The sequence below is a fragment of the Phlebotomus papatasi genome, chromosome 2 (assembly GCF_024763615.1).
Source record: "Phlebotomus papatasi isolate M1 chromosome 2, Ppap_2.1, whole genome shotgun sequence".
NCBI lineage: Eukaryota > Metazoa > Arthropoda > Insecta > Diptera > Psychodidae > Phlebotomus > Phlebotomus papatasi.
In genome coordinates this window covers 101,392,257-101,404,947 of record NC_077223.1, presented here as the reverse complement: position 1 = coordinate 101,404,947, position 12,691 = coordinate 101,392,257, and the positions used below count along the sequence as shown (strand labels likewise).

At 41.4% G+C, this 12,691-nt stretch overlaps 1 protein-coding gene across 1 annotated transcript; it reads left to right on the top strand.

Annotated features, from left to right (window-relative positions):
- Window positions 1-663: 663 nt before the first annotated feature.
- LOC129800432 (uncharacterized) lies at window positions 664-12,376 on the top strand. The gene is made up of 3 exons (XM_055844797.1): window positions 664-777; window positions 1,222-1,283; window positions 10,702-12,376. The coding sequence occupies exons 1-3, from the start codon at window positions 760-762 to the stop codon at window positions 11,978-11,980; spliced, it is 1,359 nt and encodes a 452-aa protein (XP_055700772.1). The 5' UTR covers window positions 664-759; the 3' UTR covers window positions 11,981-12,376.
- The last annotated feature ends 315 nt before the right edge of the window (window positions 12,377-12,691 follow it).

The following is a 12,691-nucleotide window of genomic DNA, read 5'->3' as shown; positions in this document are numbered from 1 at the left end:
TTTTTCTGAGTGTAGACGCAATATTGAATTGAAATTGGGGTTAGGCCTTTGAAAAAAATTACAGATTCATTACCTTAATTATGTACATCACATACAAGGCGTAAATTGCGGAATCATAATGTTCAAACCGTCCAAACTATCATTTTGTAGCTCATCATTTACGAGAGTGTAAATTTTATAGCAGCTGTTGGGTCTCAATTTTCTCTGTGTGCAATCCTTTCATCTCTGTCCATCTAAGGAAACTGGCCCCAGAGGTGTCTGCGGGAAGATTCCACGGAAGACAAAGCCGGAAGAGAGATGAGCTGCATATGGAAAAGTGGTCGAGCTTCCACCACTCCCAAAGGTGGTCAGAGAGATCTAATCATCTCTCTCTGGGTTTGGCTCTTTGGCCAATTGTTAGCCCACCCTCCCTGACCATGACCTCCCAAGGCGGCGGGAAAAAGAAAGGCTTTCACACTCACTTATTTTGGCGGTTTTCTCCCCATCTCGTACACTGTCTTGTACAGCAATATCTCTCCACTCCACAGCTCATTGTGTGCGCCTGTGTGCGAATCTTGGAGCTGTCTTGGGGGCCAACACAATACAGCCGGGTCCATCACTTGGAGCCGCGGAGTGTTTTGGGTTGCCGCCACTATAAAAGCTCCTCACATACCCATTTCAATTGCATTCCAAATTCAGCGGTCCATTCGCAAAAAAGTCACTCCTAGTAGTTTTAGGTTTTTTATATAGATAGTTAAGCTGCAGTAAGACAAACTGGATATGGCAAAGTGGCTCGCAGTAAGTAATTGAGATTTGCAATATCTCTTCCTCACAAATTCCCATCCTCCATAGTGATTGGTGCATAAATGTGAAGCAAGTGAAAAGCATTGAAAAGTGATTTGCAATTCAGTGATGAAAATGCCACAGCAATTAATCTCAGGAAAAATTGATTGGAAGATAAGCGACATTGAACTTATGTGGACGCGTGCTGTAACTTCCTGACGCACTTCCTGACCACGGGAGATGTACAATATCGCAAAGCAGACAGATCGCGGAAGTTAATTAGTGCAACCCGCGTGCAGATTCTTCCAAATTAGCCCGTGTCTAATTATGGTGTGTGCGCGCGCATTTTCTTTCACCTGCATCAACGGTACCTTTCACTGCTGAGGAAGAGACTTTTTGCCCAAAGACACTGTCTAAATGCGGGGAAGTTCACTTTCTCTTTCATTTTTTCCCTTGCAGCTTACGTGTGCGATTGTCGCGACTGCGTCACTGGCTCAGGCGACTTTTGGCGGGAAAGAACAGTAAGTCACCAGTTTTCTGAACTTATTGCAGATGCACTTTGAAAAATCTTGGTCAAGTTTCTTGAAAACAAATGGGAGTAGTCTTAAAAGGTTCCTCTACCCTATTCAATTCTAGACTACCGTAGATGCAGGTGACCGCACCCCTGATTTTAGTAAGCTTTTCTTTAATTCTATCACTTAAGTGACCTTAAGGACTTTAAACAATTCTTAAGTCCTCAAATTACGAAAAGATTACGAAAATCAGGGATGCAAAGTCACTCCCAGGGTGCATCTACGGAACTTTGAAGATTATTTAATTGTTTTATTAACGTTTTAGAGAGTTTTCCGAATTCTCAATTGATAAGTCCGGAATTCTAGGTTGTTTGATGAATTAAATAAAAATAACGAAGTGGTTAAACTGACGTGAAGATAATATGAAGGCAGGACACGAATGTCCCTTCCGGAAGCGTCAGTGGAAAAATGATTTTCAACTCAGAGAAAAAATCTTCTCAGTTTCCCATAGCTTTCGGTATTCAGCGACCACTGCGGAAGGCGCGCAGTACGCCGAAAGCTATGGGAAACTGAGAAGATTTTTTCTCTGGGTTGAAAATCATTTTTCCACTGACGCTTCCGGAAGGGACATTCGTGTCCTGCCTTCATATAAATAAAAATATTCAGCTGATATCGTCGAATATCAGATTCTAAATACGGAATTTTATTTTAATACATTGAACCGGAATTCAATCTTATTCCAATTCTTAAATGTACTCTTATGCCCTAGACACACTTACGACTTAAGCCGAAAGACGACTTAGTGGAAAATTATGGAAATGAAGTTTAACCATTATGTCGAATATAATTACACAGTAAAAAAAAATTACAAGGATAATCGTTGGTTTGCTTTTTCACCACGATTATTCTTGTAAAGTTAGACAAACTATGTATTTCAACAAAACATGTAATCTGAAAACAAGGGGTAATTCATAATCAATCAGATTGGCTCGGGTTCCCAAAAAATGTGTGGGTTCCCTGGGTTTCCTGAAAAATATGTATGGGTTCCCCAGCCAGATTGGCTCGAGTTCCCCGAAATGAGTTACCCCTCGTCTGAAAATGTGTAATTTAAATTTTATGTAATTGTAAACCGTGTAATCTGGGAATGATTACACAGTTTTGTATATTTTCTTACATATTTTGTGTAAAATTACACAGTTTTCAAATAAAAAGTGTACAAATTACACATTTTTCAGACAAAATGTGTACAAATTACACAAATGTGTATTAGTAAACACGATTACATGTTTAATGTTAAATTTACAATGAAAATCATGGCCAAAAATTTTTTATTGTGTCTCTGCTAATCCTCAGGTCTGTCAAGGCTCTTAAGCCGTGAAACGGCATAGTTTTTTGGGAAACTGATGGGAATTTAGTCAAATCATTATTTTGATTATAATTACGTTAAGCCATCTCTCGGTTTAAATCACAAGTGTGTCTAGGGCATAAGTCTGTTAAGGTGTTCCATGGGTCGAAAATATTAAAAAATGGCATCATATTTTCTTTAAATTTCTTTTCAACAAAAAGAAATAAGTTAAACTATAGTTCTTGAACAAAAGATTTTTGAAAATGAAATTAGAAAAATTACAATTTTCGATATATTCTGCACCAAGTTTCGTTTTGTAAATTAAGTTTTGATTAAGGAAACATAAAATCAGGGGCCCATCAAGCCTAATAAAAAGTGAAGCTGTTTTTCATTTTTCCTTATAAAAATTTTGTAGATGTTGCACCGCGAGTTAAACAAATTTGCTCATAGTTCTTGTATTATTTCGGCGAGCATTATGAAATATGTATTTTTATATAGCTTTTAATGGACGATTTCGAAATATATCACACTGACAAGTGAATTCTCTTTAGGAAAAAACTTGCCAATAGTCTTCACTGCGCCTAAGCAAAAACGTATGGAAAAATGAAATGTCGAGAGGTCCCTGCATAAAATTCTTCTAAGTAAACTGACTTTTTCCAAAAAATTCTCCGAAAATCGAATCTCATAGTCTAAATTTTTAAAATTTTAAATTAAAAATTCCAGAAAATAAAGTTTAAGTGTTGTACTTTCACATGCGTAATATCTCGAATTAAATATTTTTTTATTTTGTTGAAAATGACTAAGAGACACCACGTGTTTTTTTAGTTTTTGCTTGACCCATGTAATCCCTTTGTAGATTTGTAGATTTGTACATGGGTGGAGACGTTTAGCGCTTCCTTCTACCGCGGCCTTATAGTCCTATTGTAGAAAACCCTGTAAAGAATTATAAGCCAGACAGTTTTAGACTTTTAAAGAAGTCTAGAATCTTTTCCGGCTTAATTTTCCAGATCTCATGCGGCTCTAGCACGTATGAGTCAAGAAGTACACGCCTCCTGCACATTATTGCTTCACAGTAGCATAAAATGTGAACAGGCGTTTCATCTTCCATTTCACAGAATCTACAAAGGTACTCCTGCGAAACTTTGATATTGTACAGATGCTTTCTTAATTGGCAGTGCCCTGTTACTAGCCCTGTATATTCTCTGAGTTTATTTCTGCTCAGCTTTAGAACTTCCCGAGTCTGTGACTCAGAGCGTTCTGTTAAGAACAATTTGGCCTGTCTGAGCCCTGTGCTATTAGCCCAGTGCTGAGTCTCAGTGGCCTGAGTCCATGTCTGGATTTCTTTCTTGATTGTGGCATCTGAGATGCCACAGAAAGGTTCTGGTCCAATAAAAGGTGAGTTTGACCCTTTTCTTGCAAGTTCGTCAGCGGCTTCATTACCCGGAATCCCCATGTGCCCCGGCACCCACATAAGAGTAACTCTATTGCGGGAGCTCAAAGTCATTAGCGACTCCAAGCAGCCTAAGACGAGCTTTGATGTTATTTTATCAGCCTTGAGAGCTAGCAGTGATGCTTGACTGTCTGATAAAATATAAATACGCTGACCTTGATATTGTCTACGTTCGTTTTCAAGTATACATGCCCAGATGGCTGTTACTTCAGCTTGGAATACTGTGGCATATTTACCCATTGGTATGTGCAGCTTGAATTTAGGCCGGAGTCCAAATACACCTGCCCCGGACGAGTCATCCATTTTTGACCCATCCGTATACCAAACAAGAGCACTTTGTTCAATGCTATTATGAATTGATTTCCATCTAGTACCCTCTGCAATGAGAACACTAAATGGTTTATCAATTTTGTAGGTCGGTGCCATCCTGTCTGACACCATTGAAAGGATTGGATTGTTCCTTATCTCGTTGACTAGGATATTATCCAGATTCCTTATCTTAATGTTGCCGGATGACATCAATCTAGTGAGAGAAGCCCTAGCACGCTCCTCTAAATGTATATGTAAGGGAGGTATATAAAGCATCCTTTCCATAGCAAGGGTTGGAGTCGTCGTCATTGCTCCCGTAATTAACAGGCAAGCTAATCTTTGCAGTCTAGTAAGACTGGTTCGAGCTCCTTTCAACTCTATCACGCGCCACCATACACATGATGCGTAGGTGATGATAGGTCTGACGACAGTTCCATATATCCAACGCATAAGTTTTGGATTTAGACCCCACGTTTGGCCAATGTATCTTCTACAAGTCCAAAGTGCTGAACGGGCCTTGTTTGTAACATTGTTCAAATGAGATTTCCAGCTAAGTTTGCTATCGAGGATAACTCCAAGATACTTAGTCTCGTTTGAAATCTCAATGGTTTCACCATCCAGAAGTGGCATCCTTTCAAAGTGCAATTTCTTTCTTCTGGTGAATGGGACTATTACTGTCTTTTTTGGGTTTATTCTCAGTCCCTGCTCTCTGCACCAAGTCCCTGCGGATTTGAGAGCTCTTTGGACCTGCTCCATTAGGGTGTTTTCAAACTTCCCCACGGCCAGAATAACCACATCATCTGCATAGCCTTGAGCGGTTACGCCTTGTTCATTTAGTTTCGTCAGCAGATCGTCTACAACCAGCGTCCAAAGAAGGGGCGACAGTACCCCACCCTGAGGACACCCTTTAGTTGCAGAAAAAGCTGTCGTTTGAGCTAAATATTGTGTTACGATCCTCCTGCTCCCCAACATTGTCGCTATCCAGCGACAGGTTGTAGAGTCGACACCCCTGTTGTTGAGGCATCGCTGAATTCGATCGTAAGATGTATTGTCAAAAGCTCCTTCAATGTCTATAAAAGCTGCTATTGACACTTCTTTTTGCTGCAAAGCCTTCTCGATTCGATCTGCAAAAGCAAAAAGAGCCGTTTCAGTGGATTTGCCTGCCTGATATGCATGTTGATCCTGATGTACTGGCCTGTATGGTAAGACATCGTCTCTGATATGCCTATCAATGATTTTCTCCATTATTTTGAGGAGAAAGGAGGTAAGACTTATTGGCCGATAAGACTTAGGATTGTTTCTCGGCCGCTTACCCGCCTTAGGAATAAAGATCACGTTAACCATTCTCCATGGTTTCGGCATATATGCCCAAGCATGACTAGTTCTCATAATCTTTAACAAGATTGGAGCTAGAGAGTCAGCTCCATGCTGCAGCAGTGCTGGAAAGACGTTGTCCATCCCTGGGGTTTTGAAAGGTTTAAACGACCTAATTGCCCACTTCACGCTGTCAAGTGTAAAGATCTTTTGTGACATTTTGAAGTCAGATCGCTGCGGTCTATATACAGTCGCAGGTGTTGCTTCTGCTTCAGTTGTTGTTATTGTCGCCCCTGGAAAATGTGTATGAAGCATAAGATCCATACTCTCTCCAAGAGTTTCAGTATAGCTGCCGTCCTCTTTCTCTAAAAGGCCAATTTTTGCAGAACTGTCCTTAGCGAGAAACTTGTGCAGACGAGCACATGTTGGCATGTCTTCTACTTCCTCGCAGAATTTGCGCCATGAGTCCCTTTTGGCTTTCCTCAGGGCTTTATTGTAGGATGTCAGGGAAACTTTATAAGTCTCCCAGTCACCGTTCCTTTTGGCCCTATTGAAAAGCCTACGAGTCTTTTTCCGTAGCTTCGTAAGTTCAGAGTTCCACCAAGGAACTGTATTATCAGTTCTAGTTGGAAATGGTCTGTTACTATGGAAGTATGCCTCCATAATTAAGTTGTTAGTATGTTCAATGGCATAGTCAATGTCACTCGGACTTCTGATGTTTTTGTTGAAATCCCGTAGCTCAACGGCCAGTTTCTCTTTGTAAACTGCCCAGTTGGTTCTTTTGGGATTTCTACGTTCCTTCTGGTCGTTCAGCCTAGACACTTCAATATTAAAATTGATGTGTCTGTGATCAGACAAGGAAGGTTCATCAGAGACGTGCCAATTTTTAATTTTGTTAAACATTCGATTGGAAGTTAGTGTTAAGTCTAAAACTTCCATTCTCACCCTGTTTACAAAAGTTGGTTTATCCCCAATATTAGCAATTTCAAGCCCATGATTAGAGATAAATTGTAATAGTGACTCACCCCTATCGTTGATATTGGTGCTTCCCCATAAGGTATGGTGCGCGTTTGCGTCGCATCCAATTATGAAGCCGAGACCCCTCCTGCTGCAGTAGTCGATAAGCCGGCCTAAATGTATAGGAGGGCAGTCCTCGTCTCCAGGAAAGTATGCAGAGCATATAACAAATGAACGTCCGTTGTTCCCACACTCAGCATCCACAAGGGCTGCTACCATATCTCGGGAACAAAATTCTGGGATAGAACAAATGTTAATAGATTTCTTATATACAATACACGCTCTAGGTCTTTCATCGTGTACGTCACAAAGAATATCACTTACCCTGCTACTTATACCCCTGATACAGCCTTGGAAAACCCAAGGCTCTTGAACAAGAGCAAAATCTAATAAGTTTCTGGCGAAACAGCTGCTGAGAACAGCTGACGCCGCTTTTGCGTGCTGCAGGTTTACCTGTAGCACTTGGAACTTAGTGTGTGACATCATTTTTTGTCAGGAACCCTCAGTCGTTCCTGTATACCGCCACCGCCCGATTTCCCACGCGGGTTGGAGGTAGAGCGTTTTCTCGCTCCCTCTTTATCCGGAAACGTTGGTTTTCTGGTAATCGGAGGACATCTTGGTGTTGAAGTTGATCCTTTGTCCTTGATCTCAGATCGAACTCCGGATGGCGTTCTCACCGTCGAGTCCTTTTGCTTGCTTGGCCCCGGTGTGGGTTGGCCTTTGGTTACATTGGACCGAACAGCCCTCGGCGTCTGTAAGGATGTCGGTTGTGAAACCTCATTCTTATTCGCCTCGTGCGTATGATCCACCGCAGGTTTCACCACATCCGAGTTAGCAGCGTTCTTCTTCTTCTCAGGCTTGGGTTTCGGCTTTCTCACGCCAGTTTTAAGCCTGATCTCAATCTGTCTGAGTAGGTAGAAGACTTTCATATTCACCTTCTTCAGTTTATTGATAGAGTTCTCGTCGATTGAAAGGACGATCGTCCGTCCCTTCTCGTCAGTGTCGATCTTCAGAACTCTCCATCTTTCCGTCTGTAGGTCATTCTGCTTACGGATGCGCTCGAGAATAGATCCCGGTGGCGTTTTGTCAGTTGCCGGTATCCACATCGTGCATGTCGCAGTTTTTGGCATATTCTCGCCCTTCACCGCTTTAACTTGGACTCCCCCCACGAGCTGTTTCTGAGTGACCACGCCCATGATCCATCCTTCAGAGATTTCATCTGCGCAGTCAACCATCACCCAACCCGGGCGGGTAAACCAATTCCTGAACTGTACTCTTGGGCCGTCTTCGGGAATGTTAACAATCTCTTCGGACAACGCTGCCTCGAGCAAGTTCATCTGCTCCCTAGTGAGCATCTGCACCGGGTGTTCTTTGTGAATAAGACACACCCTGAAGGTTTTAAGAGTCTCACTGTAGGACACATTCGCCTTAGGCTTCTTAGAGTCTCTGTTCTCCGGTGGCGTAGCGTTGTCGCTTCGCTTCCTCTTTTCCGAAGTAACAGGTGGCGATGGTTTGGGTTTCGAAAGCACCTGCGCTGCTGCGTCTTCATACTTTACACCACTGTCCAAAAGACGTCGCAAATGCTTCCGCTGTGATGTGGTGAATTTCCTCTTTCGGGGGGACTTCTGTTGCGCGGGCAACGAAATATCCATTCCCTCCAATTGGACATTATTCTCCACATTTTTGTTGGCTGTCTCATTGGGAAGAGTTCTGTCGCTTCCCGCCGAAGTTGCCATTGTGGAACCAGTGTTAGACACTGTTTCCGTAATAACTGGAACGATGTCTGTATCCATCATGTCGTCGTCTTCCAGAAGCGTTCTGTCGCTTCCTTCAGAGAGCGCCAGGTTTGATGCGGCGTTAGTCGCTGCATCAATCTCGGATAGATAAGTATCATCGTCCTGGTTAATAAGTGCGTCTGAAAATTCAGACTCAGATTGGTTTTGGTTTTCCATACCGTGCTCCATAAGTAGTCCCACGAGTAGCGCGAGAAAGACAGTCACCCGCGGCAGAGCTCCGCATTACCACGGGAAGGCAGTTGTTAAACTGGAGGTTGCCTGGTATCCAGAGTTCGCAACTAAAGATCAAGCACCCCCTTGACCATGCAGCCCTCGGCGTCGCTGTTCAACCTTGGCTTGGGGTTTTGGGCTGGTCCGCGATGTAGTTTTTGCCAGAAAGGATTTCTCGTGGACACATATAGCCAACACGTACCTTAACCGGTTTATAGCTACACTAACTACTACTACAGTACTAAATACTATATAAGTAGCCGTTCCCCTATCCGCCACCTGGGGACGCGCTCGGTAGGTTACCCAACCCCCAAGATGTAATCCCTTAATGCACTTGTATTTCTTCTTTTACATTCAAATGATCTGTACTTGCTACAGAGCCTTAACAGGTTTATAAGGATCAAAAATCGTTTTTTTTTTTGGCTTTATTAATAATAATAATGAATTGAGATGCTAAGAATAAAAAATTAAAATTAAACTGAGAAATTGAAAAATATGGTTAGGGTTTTCAGTTCATATAGAATAGAATTTAATAATCTCTCAAAGTTTCATTCGGATATACTAGATCCTACTTCTGTTTAAGTAATTTTGTTTTAATGACCTGGACAAACAGATAGTCTAATTTCATTAAAGCATTTACATTTCAATTTCTTTTAATATTTAAAATTACAGTTTTATTTTTCAAAAATAAAAAAAAATGTAAATTTTTTGGTCTTCTGAAAATCACTTTCCCGTCCTAATTTGTTAAATTTTCATTTAAATGCAAAGTTTTGTTTAGGGTCATACTTTTTATTTATAGTTTTTGATTTTCTCAATTTTATAAAAGTAAAATAACTTCATTCTTTTTATTTTTTATTATTCTATTTTTTTTATTATTATTTTATTATTATTTTTATTTTTTTAGAACAAAAGCAAAACTTTCAAAATTTCTTTTTACCACTTTTCCACAGTTCGCTATTTCTCAAAATTTAGTACAAGAATTTATTTTGAATAATAATAAAACAAGAAAGATATATTTTACATATCATTTACCGATTTGCTTTTGGAACTTTTTGAAGATTTTTAATGAAACATAAATAATTTTACATTGATACGAATTTAAATAATAATAATAAATAAAAATTTAAAAAATTCTAAACCTGTTTACAAATCGACGCCTTTCAGAATAAGTTAGAAAGATGATACTCTTACTTTTTATACGAAAATAGAATAAGACGGCACTGTCTTTTTTTCAATTTTCGGTACATTTTCTTTCAATTCGTAATTTAATTAAAAATTTTCTTATTTTTTCAATTATAATATTCTGTAATGTTGATTTCTTTTTCATACTTTTGAAAAAAAAAAATAAAAAGCATTGCTTATGGCGCTGGCACACCTTTTCAATTGAGTGAAATTCAATCGATTGAAATTTTACTTTTTACTCTTTCAAACTAAAATAAGATATATTTAATATTTGTCTCTTTCTGTCAAACGAAAATTGGAATTCCAATTTCAATTTTCATTTGACAGAAAGTGACAGCTACATCTGATTTCAGTTTGAAAGAGTAAGAGGTAAAATTTCAATTAAGTGAATTTCACTCAATTGAAAAGATGTGCCAGCACCATTATTTTTGGAAATGATCTCGACTAGAAATTACATAAAATAAATAAAATTAAATAATTTGGAAATTATTTTGAATAGCTACTTTTCCAGTAAAAAATGAATAAAATTATATCTTTGATTATAGTTTTAAGATATTTTAATTTTTCAGAAATGTGAGAATGTATTTTCAAGAATACAAATTCCCAATTTTCGTTTTTACTACCAAAAATTTACGGTTTTAATAATTTTTCGAGTTTAAAAAATAAGCTTATTTCATATTCAGTTAAAATATCATTTTCTTGATTTTTTTTGTTGTTAGGATTTTATAAATTACAACATCTACATTTGTTTTCAAATTTAAATTTAAGGTGTATTTTAATTTACAAAACTTTTTCTGTTTGCAGTGTTCACATTAAGATTCATTTACCGGAACCTCATCATGAGCATCACCATAAAGAAGTCGTCGTGAAGCATCATCATGAGTTAGATCATGGACATGGAGGTGGTGGACATGGCGGAGGAGGATTCGCTGAGGGACTTATTGGAGGTTTTCTGAGTGGAGGAGGTGGAGGCCATGGCGGCGGACATGGCGGTGGATATGGCGGTGGACACGGTGGTGGATTTGGAGGTGGACACGGCGGTGGTTTTGGTGGTGGACATGGCGGTGGACACGGTGGTGGACACGGCGGTGGACATCAAATCGAACAAATTGAAATTCATGATCTCGGTGGCCACGGAGGCGGAGGAGGTGGACACGGTGGTGGTCACGGTGGTGGACATGGCGGTGGACACGGAGGTGGATTCGGTGGAGGATTCGGAGGAGGATTCGGTGGAGGATTCGGTGGTGGACATGGTGGCGGACATGGGGGAGGACACAGTGGTGGAAGCAGTCATGTAGAACACTATGAGATCCACGCTGAAGATTTGGGTGGCTTCGGAGGCGGTTTCGGTGGTGGTCACGGAGGCGGCCATGGCGGCGGTTTCGGAGGTGGACATGGCGGTGGCCACGGAGGCGGACATGGAGGAGGACATGGTGGAGGATATGGAGGCGGAAGCGCCCATGTAGAAGAAATTGCCTTAATCGAAGACGGTGGCCACGGACACGGAGGAGGCGGCGGCGGCGGTCATGGTGGATTTGGCGGCGGATTCGGAGGAGGATTTGGCGGCGGACATAGTGGTGGAGGCGGCTATGGAGGTAGTTTCGGAGGTGGCCATAGCGGCGGTGGTGGATTCGGAGGTGGCCACAGTGGTGGAGGTGGCTATGGCGGCGGAAGCTCTCACGTCGAACACATTGAACTAGTGGACTCTGGCCATGGCGGTGGACATGGAGGTGGATTCGGTGGAGATTTTGGCGGCAGCTTCGGTGGTGGACACAGTGGCGGAGGAGGTGGATTTAGCTCCGGAGGCCATGACAGTTACAGTTCTGGCGGACATGACAGTTTCAGCTCAGGCGGCGGCGGAGGTTGGGTTGGTGGCGGCGGCTTGAGTGGAGGATACTCAGGCGGAGGCGGCCATGGTGGTGGTGGATTCAGTTCAGGAGGAAGAGGCTTCAGCTCAGGCGGACATGACAGCTACAGTGGTATTGACAGCTACAGTGCAGGCCATGTGTCCGGAATAGGCCATTCAGGCGGCGGCGGCGGTGGCGGTGGCGACGGTGGATACCACTATCCCAAGCCCCATTAGAACTTTAGTCAAACTCCAAATCCTAAACGTACCTACTATATTTCCTTCGCTAAGCGACGGAGCATCTAACATTAAGCCTTCCTATTCGCGCCTCTTTCCTCATTAACCGCTCTTCTAGTCTTTCCAAAATTATTTATCAACCTACTACTCTATCATTTTTGTCTGTCTTTTCACTTTACCATTCTGTGTCTTCTCTTGCGTGCTCAACGTACTAAAAGACTGTGTTCCTTCCTATTTCAAAAATCATCACCTATCTCTTTTCATATTTGTTGACATGTAATTGTTGTTAGAAGTTTTTTTTTATTACAATTGTACATATTTTAAATCGTATCGAGAAAATGTGTAGAATGAGATATGATAAAGAAATAAGAGAAATGCCAAACATAGTAAAGAAAATGATTCTCTTCACTTTCGCTTTCTTCCGCAAATCTCTCGTGATCTTCTGTGCCACGCAATCATCCTCGAAGCCCGTCATTCCGGCTCAGCTGTTGTGCTGAGATGTGACGTGGGAATTGAGGTGGAGGCCGGTGGTGTGCGCATCTTTATCTGCAGTGCCACTAGAAGGTATGTTACCACCGATCCGGCAATCTGCAATGGGATACAAAAGCTACCAATCTTAGCGGAAACTTTCACTCTCACGCCTTACGATGAGTCGTTAAAGTTGGGCACTCAAAGAACTCAATGCTAGTTTAATGGATTGAATGGACTGTA

What these genes read in the sequence shown, in the direction of transcription:
- LOC129800432 (XM_055844797.1), top strand. An exon ending in ACTTTTGGCGGGAAAGAACA is followed by an intron (nt 1,284 to 10,701) that starts GTAAGTCACCAG and finishes TTCTGTTTGCAG; the next exon opens with TGTTCACATTAAGATTCATT.